This window comes from Trachypithecus francoisi, unplaced genomic scaffold (assembly GCF_009764315.1).
Source record: "Trachypithecus francoisi isolate TF-2019V2 unplaced genomic scaffold, Tfra_2.0 Lachesis_group7, whole genome shotgun sequence".
NCBI lineage: Eukaryota > Metazoa > Chordata > Mammalia > Primates > Cercopithecidae > Trachypithecus > Trachypithecus francoisi.
Genome location: NW_022681472.1, coordinates 50,183,708 through 50,205,903, shown reverse-complemented (window position 1 = coordinate 50,205,903; position 22,196 = coordinate 50,183,708). Strand labels below are relative to the sequence as shown.

At 36.3% G+C, this 22,196-nt stretch overlaps 1 protein-coding gene across 1 annotated transcript in view; it reads left to right on the top strand.

The window, feature by feature from the left end:
* RAD54B (RAD54 homolog B) overlaps positions 1–22,196 on the top strand; it is a 94,960-nt gene that overhangs the window by 59,740 nt on the left and 13,024 nt on the right. Inside the window, exons 6-11 of the mRNA XM_033202754.1 lie at positions 1,944–2,106; positions 5,724–5,949; positions 6,569–6,776; positions 12,215–12,354; positions 14,193–14,483; positions 19,215–19,387. Coding sequence (XP_033058645.1) covers positions 1,944–2,106; positions 5,724–5,949; positions 6,569–6,776; positions 12,215–12,354; positions 14,193–14,483; positions 19,215–19,387 — 1,201 coding nt within the window. The remainder of the gene's footprint in view (positions 1–1,943; positions 2,107–5,723; positions 5,950–6,568; positions 6,777–12,214; positions 12,355–14,192; positions 14,484–19,214; positions 19,388–22,196) is intronic.

Here is a 22,196-nt window from a genome sequence, read left to right as displayed (position 1 = left end):
CTCTTTCCAGGAAATACTTGTTGAGTGAGTGAATGAAACATTTTATTGTGGCCTTTCTGTGTTGTGTGTATGTGATGTAAATGTATATATTATATATATGTAAATGTAAATTTATTGTGGCATTTATGTGTTGTATGTGATGTAAATGAATTATATTTGTGTGTGTGTGTGTGTAAAAGCACTTTGGGTACATAGTAAATGGTTAATTATTCTCATGTACTTATCTATCTTATGCAAAGGATAGAATTAGGTTGTAGATCTTAATGCCTGAGACATGTTGTTAATATTAAACGATCATCTTCATCATTGTGAAGATAAAGAAGCATCTTAAAATTTGAACTAGTGTTCTATTATTTTGACTGTTTAGGGTTCTCTTTCTTGAAGATGGGACTTTTATTAGGTGATTTATAATCCTATAGTTCTTTTTGCTTGGGCAGTATGTGATTTTTCGCCTCTATCTTCTCTTTTTCCTTGTTGTCCTTTGTAAAAGATAGAAAAAGAATGGGGCCATTTCTTGATTGGAAATCCACAAGGAGTACACTCTTTGCTACAGTGATATAGAGGAAAGCCAAGGACTAAATTTCCCATTTTTACTTCCTAGTCCACTACCTAACAGGAATTGACCTTAAAGATGAAAATTCCTTTCAGTTACTCAGAACCCTAGGAAAATTCACAGAAAACTTATTCTCTGGGTATTTGTTAATGGTAAACACGACCAAACTCTTATTCCTGTGACAATATAGTTCCACACTGATGAATATTTACATAGTCGACTGGAATCTATTTCTTTTTATCTCCTCTTCTCCTCATTCTTCTTTCTTTTTTTGTCTAATTCAATTTTTATAAACATGATGTAGGCATGCAAATATATCCCCAAAATAATTTTGGTGGGTTTATTATCTAATTTCAGATTTATCAATTGAGACCTGCCTTCTAGCTATATTTGATTTTTCCTTTTTGGGTGGTATTTTAGTAAATCTTTTAAATTGTGTAGCATAGTTTCAAAGAATTACATTGTTATTCTATGATGACTTCATGCTGCTTTAAAGAGGTTCATGAGGCTGGGTGCAGTGGCTCACGTCTTTAATCCCAGCACTTTGGGAGGTTGAAGTGGGCAGATCGCTTGAGGTTGGGAGTTCGTGACCAGCCTGGATAACATGGTGAAACCCTGCCTCTATTAAAAACACAAAAATTAGCCGAGTTTGGTGGCGCAAACCTGTAATCCCAGCTACTCGGGAGGCTGAGGCAAGAGAATTGTTTGAACCTGGGAGGTGGAGGTTTCAGTGAGCTGAGATCACACCACTGCACTCCACCCTGGGCAACAGAGTGAGACTCTGTCTCAAACAAACAAACAAAAAAAGATTTATGAACTTGACATTCATGAATGTAGTAATTAAATTCAAGCAAATAATGTGGCTAAGTCAATGGAAAATTTATCATTTTTTGTCAGTTCCAATTAATAGGAGTAATGATCATTGTTAGTGTGTTTAGGACTGAAAAGATAGAAACCCTGTATGTTAAATTTGGGGAGCCTTTTCAGAATGAGAAGCTGTGAACATTGGCAAATGTATCTTGGCAAAATTCCAGCCTGTGCTTTCAGTTGGAAATAGTTCTCTTTGCTCTGAATACTGAACTATTTGAATGTTGTGGCTTACTGAATTCCTTACTAGACAATAGTGAATTTCAGTGCTTTTGAAGCACTTTTGGGTATATGAAGTTTGGAAGGCTCTTCATAATTCTTTGCATGAAATCATATATCAGTAAGGCATGAGATTTTCTTTTTAAATTTTGTGCCCTTGGGTAACATTACTGTGACTAAATTTTGGACTTTTTTTTGGCCACAAATGGTGGCAAACAGTTCTATCTTAGGGTAATGAAAACAAGATAATGTTGGTTGCTGAAAAAGTGAAATTACAATACTTGTACTTTTACCATTTTTTAAGATTCCCTCGTTATGCCACGACCAGATAAGAATCACCAGTGTGTATTCAATAAGAACTGTTTCCCTCTTGTGGATGTAGTGATTGATCCTTACCTTGTATATCATCTTCGACCACATCAGAAAGAAGGAATCATTTTCCTTTATGAATGTGTAATGGGAATGAGGTAGGAAAATAAATCACTTGTTTAATCTAATCTTAATTTTGATTTAACCTGTAACACAATAATGGTTTTCTAAGAAGATCCTGATAAAACGAGTCCTGAGGGTATACTATGAATTTCAATTGGTAGGAAAGGTGAATAGTGCTTAATGTGTGCATTTATTTCAAAAGTAGTTCTTGATAGATGCCATGTGCCAAACATACTGCTAGGAGGTGGGCATACAGGAATCAGGACCACAGTCCTTACTTTTAAGCGACTTTTAAAGTATTTGAGTAAACAGATAAATGCAATTGGCCTTAATGTGGTATAATAAAAGCTCAGTACTGTTATGGTAAAGGGTCATGAGAACAAGTGAAAGAGGCTTTTAATTCTGGTTCTGAGAATTTTTTTTTTTTTTGGAGATGGAGTCTTGCTGTATTGCCCAAACTGGAGTGCAATGGCATAATCTTGGCTCACTGCAACCTCCATCTCTCAAGTTCAAGTGATTCTTGCATCTCAGCCTCCTAAGTACTAGGATTACAGGTGTGCTTCACCATGCCTGGCTAATGTTTTTATTTTTAGTAGAGATGGGGTTTCACCATGTTGGCCAGGCTGGTCTTGAACTCCTGATCTCAAGTGATCCACCCACCTCAGCCTCCCAATGTGCTGGGATTACAGGCATGAGCCACTGCACCTGGCTTGGTTATGATAATTTTGGAAAAAGGTTTTCTTCTATCTCTACGTCTGAAAATAGAAGAAAGTTTCTTCTTCCTTTTTGCATTTTCTGATTAAAGAATAGTAGTATCATCTTTTAAAGATATTCTAGAGGACACAAAAAAACAGGAGAAAAAAAGAATCAAAGGCCCCCGCTAACATTTCTTCCAGTCTTTTTTGTTTGTTTTGGTTTTGTTTTGCCTTGTTTTTAAATGCCAAGCCCTTTGATTTTAAAATTTGTCGTTTAAAGGTAGCTGGAAATGAAATTCTCCCCAACTCTAAGAACTCTTTGCATGATGACAAGTTAAGGGAATACTGTCTTCCAGAAACTATTAACTAGACTCACATTTTCTCCCAAATCTGCTTTTTCTTTCGAAGGTCTTATCCCAATTGGTCTCAGAATCATCTTTGATTTCTTTTCTCTCACATTCTGAATCTAGTCAAATCTGAACTTTTAATTATTTTAACCTACTAAATATTGTTTCCTAATCTTTTCTGTCATTCCACTGCAGCATCTCTAGTAACCGGTGATAAAAATATCATATTTTATCTAGACTATTGCAATGGCTTCTAACTTATATATTTGCTTCTGATGCTTCTCAAATGTATTCTACTTAAAGCCACCATCTTGAGTTTTCTCTGAAAAACAGTTCTGAACATGGCATTCCCTTATTTAAAATCATTCAGAGACTCTCAGAACTTAGAACAGGGTTTCCCAAACTGTGATCCCTACTCCACTGGCAGTATATGGGACCATTTTGGGGTGGCAAGTGGACAAGCCTTTTTTAAAAATTTGAATAGTAGCATATTTAGTTAATTATTAGAAAAATAGGCTGGGCACGGTGACTCACACCTGTAATCCCGGCACTTTCAGAGGCCAAGGCAGGTGGATCACTTGAGGTCAGGAGTTCAAGACTAGCCTGGCCAACGTGGTGAAATCCCTTCTCTACTAAAAATACAAAAATTAGCTAGGCGTGGTGGTGGACACCTATATCCTAGCTACTCAGGATGCTGAGGCAGGAGAATCACTTGAATCCAGGGGGCGGAGGTTGCAGTGAGCCAAGATCGCGCCACTGCACTCCAGCTTGGGTAACAGAACAAGACTCTGTCTCCAGAAAAAAAAAAAAAAAATAGCACATTAAACTTTTGGTTTCACAGATAAATTATACTTAGAATGAGTTTTCTTTTCAAATTTAAGTTAAAATAAGTTGATTTGAAGAAAAATAATAACATATAGTATCACAGATATGACAACAAATCATGATAGTAGTCATGAAATCCTGGTGTTTGGGAGATGCTGATCTATAAGATACAGTCTAAACTCTCAAGGATAAGTATACTCATCTTTTGTCTTCTACCTACCATGGTAGCTTCATATTTTTCAGTTCAAGCTCCAGCTATATTCAACTGCCTCATTAATGTAGTAATTATTTACCCTTTACAATTTTGCTCAAGATACATCTTCTCCATAAAGGCTTCCTGTTTGCTCCCTTCTCTTTACCATGAAAAGATGAATCTGTATTTTCTCTTTGCTATTCAATGTATCTCATTTGGCTGACATTTTGTCCTTTGTTGCCAAATTATTGATCTAAGACAGCTACCTAAATAGTAGCTGTAATTTATGTTGGTAATATTTTTCTCTATACCTTGAAATGGAACACAAATACAAAATTACATATCGGTTCTTAATTTCTACTAAGAAGAAATACAATTAGCTAACAAACTACAGCTGACTCTTGAACAACTCAGGAATTAGGGGTGCTGACCCACTGTGTAGTCAAAAATCTGCATGTAACTTTGGCAGAAACTTAACTAATAAACTACTATTGACTGGAAGCCTTACTGATAACATAAACACTCAATTTACACATAATTTCATATACTATATGTATTATATACTGTATTTTTACAATAAAGTAAGCCAGTAAAAAGAATGCATGATGAAAACCATAAGGAAGAGAAAACGTATTTACTATTCATTAATAGGAAATGGATCATCATAAAGGTCTTCATCCTTATCATGTTGAGTAGACTGAGGAAGAGGAGGAAGAGGAAGGGTTGGTTTGGTTGTCTTAGGAGTGGCAGAGGTGGCGGAAGAGGTGGAGGAGATAGAAGGGAGGCAAGAGAGGTAGGCACACTCACTTATAACATTTATTGAAAAAAACCCATATATAAGTGGACTTTCACAGTTCAAACCCTTCTTGTTCAGTGGTCAACTGTATACTTATGTATTTTTGTAATATCCTTAATTCCCTTGGAGTTTCTTAACTTTAAAAATATAAAACATACACTGCTAAGGTCTTTAGGAATATAAAGTGGCATAAAAATACATGATCTTACTAATAATATCCCTAATAACATTTAATTTTAAATTATATAACTTAGGTCTGTAGGATAACAACTTTTACTAAATTATGTGTATTATATCAAGTGTTTAGTGTTTAATTTTTTTATGATGCAGGGAGCTATTTTTGTTGAGGACTTCATTTACTGACAGAATCATAAAATACAGCTCAATAGGTCTTGCTGATTAAATATAATACAACAATATATTTTAAACTGTTTTGATATCTGAAACCAATAAAAATCACTCAACTCTTAGCGATGAGAAACACAGTTATAGTTAAATTATCCGTATGCAGATATAAAATTGGAATTCATTTCTAGCCTCTAAATATGTACATGTAATAGTAGCAGATGATTTAGATTCAACTCTCTAATTTCAGATTTATGTTTTGGTAATTTAGTTGACAATATGTAATGGATATAATTATCAAAGATGCAAAAGATGTGTTGTAAATCAGTTAATAAAGTACTAAAAGAGTCTTCAGTGTCATTAAAAAATACCAGTTTCTGGTTCTTGATGATTTTAAGGGCATAAAATATTTTTCTATTGTGATTAAAGGAAGTAAAATTATTTCTAACAGAATGAATGGCAGATGTGGAGCTATTCTTGCTGATGAAATGGGTTTAGGGAAAACATTGCAATGTATTTCGCTCATCTGGACCCTGCAGTGTCAGGGACCCTATGGAGGCAAGCCAGTAATAAAGAAGACACTAATTGTCACACCTGGAAGCTTGGTGAATAATTGGAAGAAAGAATTTCAAAAGTGGCTAGGAAGTGAAAGGATCAAGATATTTACTGTTGATCAGGTAAGAAACTTGAAAATTTAGCCTTAGTCATTTAAAAAAAAAATCTAGTTTTTCAAATCAGTCATTCAGTTTTTACTTGTTAACTCCCTAACCCTTTTGCAAAAAAATGGAGTCTTAGCTTACATTTTGGTTTTGAGTTGTTATGAACTGAATGTTTGTGTCCCCCAGATTCATATGTTGAAACCCTAACTTTCAGTATAACAGTATTAGGAGGTGGGCTTGGGAGGTAATTAGGTTTAGATGAAGTGGTGAGGGTAGAGCCATGTGATGAGATTAGTGCCTCTGTAACAAGAGCAAGAGACACCAGAACTTCCTTTCTCTACCACGTGAGGATACAGTAAGAAAGCATTCTTCTGCAAGCCAGGAAGAGGGCTCTCACCAGAACCCAACCATGCTAGCACCCTGATCTTAGACTTTCCACCAGAACTGTGAGAAATAAGTGTCTGTTGTTTAAGCCACCCAATCTATGGTATTTTGTTTATAGCAACCTCAGTTGACTAAGACAGAAAGAGTTAACATATTCCAATTCTTAATAAGTGACTGTCAGGAATAGGCTGCTTAAATTTGATTTCATATCATTTCTTTTCCTGATTTTTAAAATACTATCTTTTTTCCTCAGGACCACAAAGTTGAAGAATTCATCAAGTCTATATTTTATTCTGTTCTTATTATCAGTTATGAAATGTTACTTCGTTCCCTGGATCAAATTAAGAATATAAAATTTGATCTTCTAATCTGTGATGAGGGGCATCGTTTGAAGAACAGTGCCATTAAGACAACTGCAGCCCTCATTAGCCTTTCTTGTGAGAAAAGAATAATTCTAACTGGTCAGTATTCAGTTTGGGGAAGATATTTTGGAATTTTTGCCTAGTGAACATACAGACTTGTACTATGATGCTTAACATTCAAATAACTGGTGGTATTGGATGGAATTTATACTAATAAACCTGTGTTAATTGACTCTTAGTAGGATTCTGAATCTTCAAATCCATGTGTAATTTTTTGTAGCCCAGACTTGGGGGTTTTTTAGGAATAAACACAATGATATCATGATAAGGAATTTAGGAGATCAGACTGGATTGCTTGTGCTTGGTTCCCGAGTCTGACATAGCTGTAACAACTTGGAGCAAATTATATAGTGTCTCTGTGCCTCAGTTTTTAAAAATCTCTAAAATAGGGATGATAATACCATCTAACTTAAGTTCTCGTGAGGGTCAGAGGAGTTAATCCATGTAAAGTTCTTGGAAACCACCTGACAAGTGGTGAGTGTTTAATATAAATATCAGTTATTTTTATATGTATGTGCTACATATGCATGGTTTATTGTTGGCCAAAGCTTCTGGACTCAACTGTCAGGAAAGGTGGGATGGATGGTAAATACAAGAATCCTCTTCTACCTTGTTATTTAAGGCCTAGACTAGCGCAATGTAGCTTTTCTCCCGTATCTCATCTTGGATTTGTATGGCCCTTCCAATATGCCATTGTGTCAGCAGAAGAAAGAAGAGAATTGTAGTCATTACTAATATTTAAAATTCCCCTATTTTCTACTCGGGGCTTCATTTTCCCTACCATCTTCAACCCTTTTGGAAGGAATGGTCAGGATATAATTATTCTTACCGTGTCATCATCATTTTTTCCTTCATGTGTTGTTTATGCATGTCACAGCTCTCCTCTGAAGTTAAATGAGGAGAGAGAAGGAGTGTGACCAACAACTTGTGCCTCTTTCCTATACAGATAGGTGGAAATATGTTCCAGAACAACAGAGAGGAGAAAACGCCTCCTCTTCTGTTCTTACTGTGTTGGGATGGGGAAGATTATCCACCTTTAAGACATTCCTCTTCATTTGACTTCCAATTTGTATAGGAGGATTGTATTAACCATTATCAAAAGTGATTTTTAAAATGATCTATACTTTAAAAAAATGATTTTGGGAAATACTAAATGACCTTTTTTTTTTTTTTTTTGAGTTTAATCACGATAATAAAGACAAAAGGAGTTGGGTCAAATCTCATAGTTATACCCCCAGGATTTACTAGATGCTCAACAAATGTTTGTCATTAATAGTGAAGTGAAAACCAAAGAATAGGAAAACTGGTGTTGAATATTTACAAAATGCCATTTTTAAAGGAAAAAATGAGTCAGGGAAATAGGAACCATAATCTGAATGATTTTCATATCTTTGGCTGTTTGAGAAGCTGAGTGGATTCTTTATACTTGATTTCCAATGTGCAGTTCAGATTTCTTTACTAGCCTTCGATCTTGAGATCTTTGGAGCCAGAAAAGTAATGGGAAAAAAAAAAAATGAGTTAGCTGAATTTAGTAACACTGAGTTAGAAGAGAAAAAGACTGTTTCTTCTTACTGCTTAAGATGGGGGTCAGTATTACTTATTTAAATAATAGTTGCAGATATAAAGTAAAGATGGTTAGCAGTAGAAGGGAGGAGAAAAAGAAAGAAAAAAGAAGAGTGAGAAATAAAATTTACTGAAAAGTACTGAAGAAATAAAAGTAGTTCCCTTCCTTACTTGAAAATCAGATAATTTTCTGTAGCAAAAATATATAATTTTATTGATATTCTCAATGATAAGCAAATACTAATTTAACATTCCAAATTAAATTTAGTCTGCAGTAGAAAATTGATCTAGGATTTCATTCAACAAGAATGTCTCGAAAGCGACCAGTGAGATAGTTTCATTTGAGACATTAGTATTGTCCTCAGTATCCTTTGTCAATCTTAGCTTGTTTCTGTTTTGCTGTCCATATCACTCTTAACCCCTGAGCTATGAATTTAGGTAAAAACTAGCCCTAACTAACCTTTTTAATTTAGAAATACTCATAGTTGGTTTCTATCTTCTTAGAATTGCCTGAATGAAGTCTTTGCTTTTATGCGCAGGATGTTTTACCCCAAGATGATTTGTTCCTTGTTATGAAAGTACATGTTTGTATAGGAGTTATGTACAGTGACATATAATTGATAGGTGCTCCATAACTAAGAATCAAATGAAAATGATTTTGATTTTGTTTCCGTATTATCTAGCCCAGTGCTTTGGAGTTAATGTTTACTGGAAAATGGTTAGGATTCAGTTTGATTGATAGAGGGGCATTAGTCTTCTAGCACTGCCATAGCAAAAGACCACAGACTAAACAACAGACATTTATTTTCTCACAGTTCTGGAGACTGGAAGTCCAATATCAAGATGTCATCTGGTTTCTATTGAGGTCTCCATACTTGGCTTGCAGACAGCTGCCTTCTCCCTGTGTCCTCATGTACTCTATTCTTTGTGCAAATGTATTCGTGGAGTATCTCCCTCTCTTCATATAAGGACACCAGTCATATTGGATTAAGGCCCCACCCTTACGACCTCATTTAACCTTAATTACCTTCTTAAAGGTCCTGTCTCCAAAAACCGTCACACTGGGGGTTAGAGCTTCAACATAGGAATTTTAGGGAGACACAGTTCAGCCCACAATAAGAGCTGAATGATTATTATAAGATCTTAGATGCTTTTTCATTATATCATAGAAAAGATAAATCTGAGATTTGAAGCAAAATTCTTTTTACAGACTGAAAATTTAAAAACACACATACTGCTATGGAATGTTTAGAAACTGGAGAACAGAAATCATCCTCCAACCTCACCTCCTTAATTGTTAACACCTGACATATTTTATTCGTACATACACACAGAGAGCATACATGCAAATTTTAAAATTCTTTACACGTACATACAAAACACGTCTTTTTGCACATACACGTGTACATCAAAATATCTTTCATATAAACATTTTTCTATAACGCATAATCTTGAGAACTATTCTTACAGTTTAACATTAGGTTGTTTTTAATTCTTTACTGTTATAAATAATGTGGTGATGAATATCTACAAGCATATTTCTGTATAGATTTCTGTAAGTGGGCTTATAGGATTAAAAGAAAAATATAAATGTGTATAAAAAGCTCTCAGAACTTTCTATGGCGGTTACAGGAGGATATAGGTATAGGTTATTGACAGTGTTGGGTTGGGTTGGGTGATAGATTTCTTTTTTTTTTTTTTTTTAACCAAAAAACAGAGAAAAAGCTTTTTTTTTTTTTTGGTAGGGATAGGGTAGAGGTAGGGAAGATAAAGAATCCTTTCATTTTCTCAGAAGTTTCTTTTCTATACTCTTGAACATAGTCTTAGTAAGTGTGCTTACTAAGACTATGTGCTTATTCCCCCGTATAACTGGAAGTCTAAAGGTAGGGCAGGCTACAGCAACCCAACATTGTCATCAAGGATTCTGGTTCTTTATATCTTCTGCTCTGCCATATTTGGTGTTGGCTTCATCCTCAGGCTGGTAGCAAGTGACTGCAGCCGTTCCAGACATCACAGCTAGATGTGATGATATCCAAAGGAGAACAGGACTGGCTCTTCTTATTTCTCTATGTTTAAGAGTGTTTCTCTATGTTTAAGAGCCCCTCTGTGATGACTTCTCATGTCTCATTGGCAAGGATGGGTCACATGCTACTGATGGAACCTCTTGGTGCCCTTTCTGGCTCTCCTTTTCTGGGCTGTTGTATCCATTCTTTAGCTGCTGGTACTATTGATTAAACAAATGAGAGGAGCCCCTTCTCTTTCTGGAGAATTATCTTTGATTGAATGAGAGCTGTATTATCCTCTATATTTGCTATCAACGATTGACTGATTTAGGGGTAAGCGGCAAATGGCAGCTCCCTTGCCTTAGAGTAATTTCAGGACCAACGTTATGGTGCAGTTTATACTCTAGAGCTCCGTGTAATTTAGCTGAAGCTAAATTATAGCTGAGGCCATTCTTGCTTAGTTTCTTCCCTTACCATTTTCTGATTCCATTATTCCCTTTCTCCTGAGAGCTCTCCCTCTGTAAATCACATGCAAACAAATCACTGTCTTAGGCTCTGCTTCCAGTGAACCCAGTATTAGACAAGAACCCTTGTGTATGTCAGTCATTTGCAAAGGAGGGGATAGAATTACTATGATTGACTTAATCATTTGGGGTTTGATGAATATCTGAATGCCAACCACAGTGATCCTTCTACCGTTCTCTCTCTTCTTTCCTATACTCCCCAATCTTTGTTTATCATCATCATGCATATTCTTTTAGAGGCTTAACTGAATATATACCAACATAAATGTATTTTTCCCAACTCTTTCAACGATGTGTCTAAAAATTTAAAACTGACTAGATGTGTTAAATTTTAAAAAATTAGCAATTGCTGGTCTAACCTGGGGGTAGGGGACCCATTAAGTTTTAGGGAAGTGATTATTAAATTACTTGACATTAAAAAATTTATGTCATCCATCTTAATGAAATAAATGCATTTTTGTTTACTTTTCACATTTTTTATATTTTTGGACAACATTGTCTAATCTGTTATTTGAAAGCCAGCTGAAATTACATTGTTTGTGCTGATTTATATGTTCTTTTGGCACTATTATAATTATTGAAACATGCTAATGTTTCTTTGAAAATTAGCCAAAAGCTATTGCATACTATATGTAATATATAGAGGGTATATTAATCCATTACAATCTGTATTAACCCTTTGGGCAGTGAAGATCTTAATTTGATCTGATAACTTTGAAAGGTAGTAATAATAGGTGCCATTCAATGAGTGTCTCTTGAGTGTCAGGCATTTTGCTGGGTACTTCATATCCATTGTCTCTACTTTTCATTATAATTATTCTGGGAATTTATTATCTTCATACTTTTATAAATGAAAAAAAATCCTGAGTTTAAAGGACTTAAGCAGTTTGTCCAAAGTCACATAGCTATAATAACAGTAACAATTACTAAAGTTATAGAACATTTATTGTGCTCTAGGCACCATTCAAAGTATATTATATGGATTGACTACTTTGATCCTCACAACCCTAGAAAGACTATTATTATCTGCATTTTACAGATAATAAATTGGTGTAAGTAACTTTCTCAGGGTCACTCAGGGAGTAAATGATGCAGGTAGGATTTGAACCTAAGCAGTCAGACTCCACTGAGCCTGCACTCAATCATTAAACTATACTACTATGTAAGAATTTAGTATGCAACTAAAACTAGAGTTAAAAATTTATGTGGTGATTAATATTTTTTTAACTTACTTTGACTGCTCTTTCTTAGTTTTAGGCCATTTGCTTGTATTTATTCCTTTTAGGGAATAAATTTCTCCAAACTTCCATTGTGGTTTTGTTATAAACCTGAGATTGTGATTGTAAAACACAAACTTGACCTTTTCCTCATTTTTGTCTCTCTTTAGGTACTCCAGTTCAGAATGATCTGCAAGAATTTTTTGCATTAATTGATTTTGTAAATCCAGGAATATTAGGCTCTTTGTCATCTTATAGGAAAATATATGAAGAACCCATCATTTTATCAAGAGAACCTTCTGCTTCTGAGGTATAATTTACTCTAATAAATAAGTTTTCAAAAAGCCGTATGTCTGAGGAAATTATCCATAACTTCATATTATTTTGATTTAGAAAAATCAGTAGTGTGAACTCTTTCTTTTTCTCCGCAATCCTTCATTTCCTGCATTCCTTATTTTAGAATATGACATCACTTGTCTAAAATTCATGAATAGGAACTTCACAAAGAATTATGATAATAAACATTTAAAAATGTTCATCCTTACTAGCGTTGAAAAAAGCAGAACAAAATAACCAAAGTGACTTTTGTAATTTTCTATTGGTGTGTGTTTGTTTATTTAGAGATGGTGTCACTCTGTGTTGCCCAGGCTGGCCTTGAACTCCTGGAGTTCAAGTGATCCTTTTGCCTCTGCCTCCCGAGTAGCTAGAACTGCAGGTGTACACCACCTCCCCAACTTGGATTTACTAGTGGTAGCAATTGTAGGCAAGGGTCTCCTATTTGGAATGTAAATAGTTGGTTGGAATGTACATTGGCACAACATGGGGAAAGTTTGGCAATGTATATCAAAAGCATTAAAATTGTGTATATCTTGTGGGCTGACAATACTTCTTTTAGGAATTTATTATAAAGAAATAATAGTAGGTTTATTTAAAAACTTAGCTGGCCGGGTGTGTTGGCCCATTCCTGTAAACCCAGCACTTTGGGAGGCTGAGGTGGATCACGAGGTCAAGAGATCGAGACCATCCTGGCCAGCATGGTGAAAACCCTGTCTCTACTGAAAATACAAAAATTAGCTGGGCATGGTGGCACACGCCTGTAGTCCCAGCTACTCAGGAGAATCACTTGAACCTGGGCGGCAGAGGTTGCAGTGAGCTGAGATCATGCCACTGTACTCTAGCCTGGCGACAAAGCAAAACTCCGTCTCAAAAAACAAACAAAAAAACCAAAAACTAAAAACTTAGCTATAAGGTATAGGGTGACCTTATGTCCACCAAAAAAAAAAAAAAAAGCCAGATGTGGTGGCATGTACCTGTGGTCCCAGCTATTGGGGAGGCTGAGGTGGGCGGATTGCTTGAGTCTGGGAGGTGGAGATTGTGGTGAGCTGAGATCACATCACTGCACTCCAGCCCTGGGTGACAGAGTGAGACTCTGTTTCAAAAAAAAAAAAAAGAAATAAAAACTTAGCTGTAAGGATAAAATATTAGAAACAGGCTGGGCACAGTGGCTCATGCCTATAATCCTAGCACTTTGGGAGGCCAAGGCAGATGGATCACTTGATGTCAGGAGTTCAGTATCAGCCTGGCAAACATGATGAAACCCCGTCTTTACTAAAAACATAAAAATTAGCCAGATGTGGTGGTGTGCATTGTAATCCCAGCTACTGGGTAGGCTGAGGCAGGAGGTTCTCTTGAACCCGGGAGGTGGAGGTTGCAGTGAGCCGAGATTGTGCCACTGCACTCCAGCCTGGGTGATAGAGTGGGACTCTGTCTCAAAAAAAAAAAAAAAAAAAGAAGCAAACTAAGGGAAACACAAATGGGAAACAAACATTTTTAAAGGTAGGACAATGGTTAAATTATGGTTTACATGTTGTATACAGACTATATTTCATTGAATCTAAGATTCTACCAATTATATATCATTATTTTATGTTATTTAGGAGACTGTGACTTCACTTAATTAATGGTTATGCTAAACATATAAATAGATCATGGTTGGTTTTTCTGTCCCTATACTCTTATTTTATTTCTTCTTTTAAAATTTGTTGGGAAGCAGTTAGTAAATGGTTTATCATTATGAAATCTTTAATGTTTATTTTAAGTGTATTTCTGCCTGTAACACTTTCATTTAAGTCTGCTATTTTTCCACAGGAAGAAAAGGAGTTAGGAGAAAGAAGAGCAACTGAACTTGCTTGCCTCACTGGACTCTTTATCCTTAGAAGAACCCAAGAAATTATAAATAAATATCTCCCACCTAAAATAGAGAATGTTATCTTTTGCCGACCAGGAGCACTACAGATTGAGCTTTATCGAAAGCTGTTAAATTCTCAGGTTGTCAGGTTCTGTCTTCAAGGGTTGTTGGAAAATAGTCCCCATCTAATATGTATAGGAGCTCTTAAAAAATTGTGCAATCACCCCTGCCTTTTGTTCAGCTCTATAAAGGTAAGTGCAGAGTGTCTGAAACTATGTCAGGGATATGAGGGTTCTATAGTATATGAATCTAAGAGGGCAGATAGGGCTAATTTCTGAGGTTGCATTTGTGGGTTTTCAAAAAGCTCTGCAGGCTATCTAGCATGGTTCTGCTGTAGAGCTTATCCAGCCTTTCACTTGTTCTTCAGAGCATGTCCACATTCCTAGAGCTGAAGTAGGGAAGAGAAGGGTTTGAGGTACCGCCTTCTACAGTTTGTGGCCAATCGCCTTTGGTACCTTATCTAATGCTTGGCCATGGTCTCCCTTCCTATTTTATGTTAATATAGTCTGCCAGTTTTGTTTGTTTGGTGCTAACAAATACAAAATTTGCCATTAAAAATAACTTTTTTCCCCTCATTTTGAAAGTGATACATGATTGTTGCATAAAATTTAGAAAATTCAGAAAATCACAAAGAAAATAAAAATCGTCTTAAGCTCAAACCATGGAAAAATCACATTTTGATATTAATAATATTAGCTAACAGTTATTAAGCACTCATTATACACAGATTGAGCATTCCTAATCTGGAAATTAGAAACTCAAAGTGCTCCAAAATTCAAAACTTTTTGAGTGCCAACATGACATCACAGGTGGGCAATTCCATACCTGATATCTTTGCTTTCTGATGTTCAGTGTGCACAGACTTTGTCTCATATACAAAGTTATTAAAAATACTGTATAAAATTACCCTCAGAGTATGTGTATAAGGTATATATGAAATATAAATGAATTTCATGTTTACACTTGTGTCCCATGCCCAATATATATATATGCAAATATTCCAAGATCTGAAAAAATCTGAAATCTGAACCACTTCTGTTCCCAAGTATTTTGGATAAAGGATGGTCAACTTGTACCAATCACTAAGTACTTTATTAGTGTTATTTTATTTATTATTTATAAAACTCTATGGAATAAGTAATCTTATTACCATCCCCATTTTTTTGGTGGGGAAATAGGGGCTCAGAGATAGATATATACAATCTTATTCTAGAGAAACTTGATGCTATTTATTTATTTATCGAGATGAAGTCTTGTTCTTGTCCCCCAGGCTAGAGTGCAATGGTGCGATCTCAGCTCACTGCAACCTCCACCTCCCGCATTCAAGTGATTCTCCTGCCTCAACCTCCCAAGTAGCTGGGATTACCGGCGCCTGCCACCACGCCTGTCTAAGTTTTGTATTTTTGGTGGAGATGGGGTTTCACCATGTTGGCCAGGCTGGTCTCGAACTCCTGACCTCAGATGATCCGCCTACCTCGGCCTCCCAAAGTACTGGGATTACAGGCGTGAACCACTGCACCCGGCCTTTTTAATTTATTTTTTAAAAAGAAGTTATTAAAAAAAATAGAGATGGGATCTCACTATATTGCCCAGGCTGATCTTGAACTCCTGAGCTCAAGTGATCCTCCCACCTCAGCCTCCCAAAGTGCTGGGATTACAGGTGTGAGCCACTGCGCCCAGCCGCCACTTTAAAAAAAACTAATTCTATATACAGTGATAAAAATTAAATGCTTTGGGCATGAAGCCCAGTAAAAATAGCCAAAAATTTCTTCATTAAAAGGAAGACCTTATAATGGCTCAGAATATACCAGTTAATTTAGAATATGTTTGTACATTCTTGAAGAAAGCAGCAGGGGGCTCTGAGTGTTTCTCCATTGTTGCCATGCAGTCACTAATAATAGGCATAGGATACTTCAAATAGGGTACATAATTTATAGTCTGACATTTATTCAGAAAAGCCTTTTCTCTAACTTCTTAGGAAATAAGGATTGATATAAAAGGGCAGAAATGAGCCTTCTACATGTATAAGTAACCTTTAAGCAATGGCTTGTAAGTGTTTCTATTGAAACTAGATTGTTTCCCAAGTTCAATTAAGATGTTAGGTCTTTCTTTAGGAAATGTGAGTGGAACGTAACCAGTAACAATATCATAATTCATAACTGAAGTGTATTGGGTTACATGGAGTCAGAAGAGACAGTGTCCTGATTAGCTTGATATGAGAAGTCGAACTGGTAAATCTCTATGATGGAGATGCTGCATCAGGCTGTCACAGTATAAAGATATTATCTATTAGTCAATTATTAGTTAGTGGTACATATTATAATATCCTGGGAAGCTCTTACAATTACATTAGTCCAGGCCTTAACACATATGGATTAATTCAGAGTTTTGTTTGAGAGTAGGACCCAGGCATGAGCATTAAAAAAAAAGCCTTCTCAAGTCATTCTAATACGTGTTCTTTGTTAAGAACTTGTGCATTAAGATCGCCCATCTTGGCCAGGGCGGTGGCTCACGCCTATAATCCCAGCACTTTGAGAGGCTGAGGCGGAAGGGTGTACTTGAGGCCAAGAGTTCGAGACCAGTCTGGGCAACACTGTGAGGCCCTGTCTCTTTAAAAAAAAAAGAAAAAAAGATCACCCATCTTCCTGTACTCTGATTTAATATTCACCAGGCACCTTCTGTTAGGATTTGACTTTCCCTGGGGACATTCTTTCATAGGACAGAATGCATGTGCATAGACTAATTGGTCTAAATAGGCAGGTCTCATAGGTCAATAAATTTTCTTTCTGACTTACTCAGTCTCTTAATTTGGTTAATATGAATAATTTCCCTACAGCTTAAGCATATTCAAGTTTCTGAAGATGAAAAACTGTATACTAGACCCTGGGCCTGTGGTCCTTTGATGATCTTTCCAAGTTGTAGGCAGAGCTAACCTAAAGCAACCAGCAACTACTTCTTTCTCCTCATATGTCCCAGTGATAGAAATATTTTAAAGTTCCTAGTATTTTTTTTTTTTTTTTTGAGACGGAGTCTCGCTCTGTCGCCCTGGCTGGAGTGCAGTGACCGGATCTCAGCTCACTGCAAGCTCCGCCTCCCGGGTTTACGCCATTCTCCTGCCTCAGCGTCCTGAGTAGCTGGGACTATAGGCGTCCGCCACCGCGCCCGGCTAGTGTTTTTTTTGTATTTTTTAGTAGAGACGGGGTTTCACCATGTTAGCCAGTATGGTCTCGATCCGCCCGTCTCGGCCTCCCAAAGTGCTGTGATTACAGGCTTGAGCCACCGCGCCCGGCCAGTTCCTAGTATTTTTAATCAAATGACTACACCTAAATATTGCTGTATTTTGACAGTAAGCCAAATTAAAATTAGTACTCTGTGCCCAGCGTTTTTATACGTTTCACATAGGATTCACTGCCCTTAAGGTGTTTCTAGTATTACTAAAGAGCGGGTGCAACACACAGGAAAACATTTGTGAAGTATAAAAAAGTCATTCGATCTTGAACAACCCTGGGGTTAGGGGTGCTGACCCCTGCGTGCACTGTTGAAAATCCCTTTATAACTTGTATGACTTTTGACTCCCCCAAAACTGAACTACGAATAGCCTACTGTTGACCACAAGCCTTACCAGTAACATAAAGTCAGTTCACACATATTTTGTATATTATATACTGTAATTTTACACTAAAGTAAGCTATAAAAAGAAAATGTTATTAAGAAAATCATGAAGAAGAGACAATATATTATTCAATGAGTGGAAGTAGAACCTCACAAAGCTCTTCACATTGAGTAGGCTGAGAGGAGAGGAGGCAGAAGAGGGGTTGGCCTTGCTGTCTCAGGGGTGGTAGCAGAGATGGGAGAAAATCTGCATATAAGTAGACTTGCGTAGTTCAAACCCATGTGTTCAAGGGTCAACTGCATATCATTAACTGCTCAATTAGATAAGGTCAAAGCTGAAGTGTACTGTGTAACCTTAAAGGTTAAAACTCAATGCAAACAAAGGCTATGAATAATCAGGTAGAATTTGCACTGGGTCTTTATTTAGGATTTATAGGATTGGGATAATTGAGCAGCAATTTATAGGATTGGGATAATTGAGCAGCGAAATGAAAAGTATTCCAGACAAGGGGTATAGGTTGAACAAAGTTTCAGAAACAGTGATAAATCTGGTAAATATGGGAAAGAGTTAAGAGACCTGCCAATCCTAGGAATTTAACCAAAAAACTGATATAGTCATTAATATCTCTGATCTCTAGTTATATGTTCACATATCAGCTAGGCAGTTTTGGAGGGGGAATTTCAGAGGTGCTGATAATCACCTTGGAATAAATTTATTCTACAACTACTGGTGAAATCAACAAAAAGTATTGTTATAAGTAAGAATAAATTTCTCTGTTAATTTATTGGTGAACTTCTTCCTTCTTACAGAAGAAACTGGTAAGATTAAGTAAACAATTGTGCTTGTTTTGGATATAAAGGTGTTGTATGAAGCCCACAATTCAGGAGAGAATACTAATAAGGAGGGAAGGAGAGAGGAAAAGAGAAAAAGATTTATCAAAGATGCAAATTGTTAGTGTTTTGGAGAGAATGGATTTTGTATCACCATTTGCCCTTTATTTCCCTCTCCTTTTTTCGTCTGCTCCTACTTCCTGTGGTTACATGTGGGAAATATTAATACTACACTTGCAGGGTGAAGGTAGCAGGCATCATGAGACTGCGTTAGAACTGCTCTGTAACTAACTCAGTAGAATGCATGTTACTTTTTTCAAAAATGATCAAATCATGACCTATAAAGATTTCCTAACAGTTTCTTGGACTTTTCAGATAGCTGTTAATCTTCACCTTTTTCCCTCTAGAATTTTAGCATTTTCCCCTCCTAATTAAAAAAACAAACATGAGCCAGCATTAACCATCATCATTTTGAATAGGAAAAAGAATGCTCAACTTGTGATAAAAATGAAGAAAAGAGTCTATACAAAGGCTTGCTAAGTGTGTTTCCTGCTGACTACAACCCTCTCCTGTTTACTGAAAAGGAGTCAGGAAAACTACAGGTGCTGTCCAAGCTCTTAGCGGTTATCCACGAACTTCGACCTACTGAAAAGTAAGATCAATTTAACAAACTTATAAGTGCTCATAGAGTTTTAGTTTGCACTATGTCTTTACTTCTTACTTCCCTTTTAAAATAAGAAAACATAAAAAATAAGTTGTTTTCTTCTTTGGGAATATGGTTAGCTTCCAGTATTTTGTAAACTTGTAATTAACAATGTGTTTATAAGTTTTAAGAAAAACTAAACATATGTAGTTTAAAAACCTAGTGATATTTTCCGATATATAATGCTTGTTTCTCAATTTTCTTCAGAATCCTTTCTTCTTTTACTGTTTCTTAAATATTGATACACCTTAGGATTTTCTCTTTAACTTTCTTACTCTTAACATATTTCCTGAGTGCTCTACTCCCTGTACTTTCAACTATTGCACACACACATACACACGACCATACCATGTGATCCTGTGTGTGTGTGTGTGTGTATGTAATTTTTTTAGAATGACTATATATTTTATATCTTCTTGTATACCAAACGCATATAATATTGAAGGAAATTTATATCACTTCAGTCCTCTTCTAATTTCTACATCTTTATTTTTAAGTGTTGAATGGACGTCTAAATCTATCTTGATGTCCTATAGTACTTCACACTTCCGATGTCCAAAACCATGTGACAAAACCATCATTATTGCAAGCCTGATCTTGTCCCATTGTTCCTTGGTACCATAATGCAAGCAAAAACCCTGGAAATTATTATAAACTCACTTTTCTTCTTCATTTATCCCATAATGTCAGTCACTAAATTCTGTTGATTTTATTTTTTAATTTAAAGAATCCATCCTCATTTTTCTGGTACCAAGATTTTTGTTTTGATTCTTAAAATTACTGATTTGGGTTATGATAGTCTCTTATAAGCTACTTCCTCTTACTCTCAGCCCCCTGACATACTCAACATTGCCCTGAATTATATTTCTAAAATATAAATATAAACATGTCACTCCTTTTCTTAAAAGATCATTTGAAGACTCCCACTTGTCTTCCAGAAATTTCTAAATTCTTTAGCACATTAAGCAAGACTCTTCATGATATGGTTAATGCCTCCTTTTCCAGCCTCATCTCTCATCACTCCTTCACACATACCATGTGGTCCAGTCATACCAAACCCCCTGTAGAACCTGTGAGTTTGCCCACTTCTGCTCTGCTCTTACATGTTACAGGTTTCTGTGTCTGGCTTACCTCTGCTTCTCATTCTTCTGGCCAACTTTTTCTCCTTTTTAAGACTCAGCTCAACAGACCAAGTGCGATTGCTTATACCTATAATCCCAGCACTTTGGGAGGCTAACGTGGGAGGATTGCTTGAGGCCCGGCATTGGAGGCCAGCCTGGGTGACACAATGAGACCCCTTTTCTACACAACAGCAACAACAACAACAACAACAACAAGACTCAGCTCACATGCTTTCTCCTGTCTCAGATTTAGATTCCCCTCCTCTGTACTCTCCTAGCATGCTGTACCTACCTCTAATGGAGCCTTTCTCACATGTTTTGTTAGATAATATTTGATATGTGCAAAAGGACATGTGAGATGTATATATGCAGATTGTGACCCAGTTTAAGAGTACAAACTTTCACTTCAGCTTCTATTTATATCTTATTATTATTTTTTTAACTGGATTTTTTTTTCTCTTCTCTGAAGGGTGGGCGGGATAGTTGGTTGTTATTGGACAAAGGATAATGAGTGAAAAGAGTTTTAGAGGAAATGAGAAGAGATACAGTTTGAATATAGGTGTGAGAATGTATCTTTGAAGATGTCATAGGGGAAAGTTCCCTCTTGTGGCAAGAAGGAAGAAAGGAATGAAGAAAAATATAATGGTTAAGAAAAATAAAAATAATATTTGGGGATTGAAGTTGGGGTGGTATTTTCTCTTTATCTTGAGACAGAGTCTCACTCTGGGGCACAGGCTGGAGTGCAGTGGTGTGATCTTGGCCCACTGCAGTCTTGGCCTCCCAGGCCCAAGCGATCCTCCCACCTCATCTTCCCAAATAGCTGGGATTACAGGAATGTGCTATCACTCCCTGCTAATTTTTGTATTTTTGTAGAGATGGGGTTTCACCATGTTGTCCAGGCTGGTCTCTTAATTCCTGAGCTCAAGCAATCTGCCTACCTCGGCCTCCCAAAGTGTTGGGATTATAGGTGTGATGGTCATTGATGGTCCTTGTGGGTCCCTAAGAAACTTAAATCCTACCATGTTTCATTGGAGGAGAAGCTACACTTTCATAAGTGGCATAGGCTGGGTCTTTGTTCTGTTGCTTCATATTATCTGAAGAGATGGCCCTTTCTTTTAAAAAAATTGTGGTAAAATAGACATAACATAGACTTACCATCTTAACCATTTTTGTGTGTATAATTCTGTAGTGTTAAGTACATTCACATTCTGGTGCAACCAATGTTCAGAACTCTTTGCATCTTGCAAACAAAACTGAAATGCTATATCTGTTAAATACCAACTCCTTACTTTCCCCTCCCTTAACACCTGAACTACCCTTCTACTCTCTGACTGACTGTTCTAGATACCTCATGTAAGTGGATTCATATAGTTTTTTTTTCTTTATGTTACTGACCAATTTCACTTAATATAATGTCCTCCAGGTGTATCCATGTTGTAGCATGTGTCAGAATTTCCTTTTTAAGGCTAAACAATATCCCATTGTGTGTATATACCACGTTTTGTTTATCCATTCATCTATTGATGAACACTTGGGTTGCTTCCACTTTTTGGCTGTTGTGAATAATGTTGCTGTGAACATAGGTGTACAAATACCTTTTCAGAATCCTGCTTTAAATTCTTTTGGGTATAAATCCA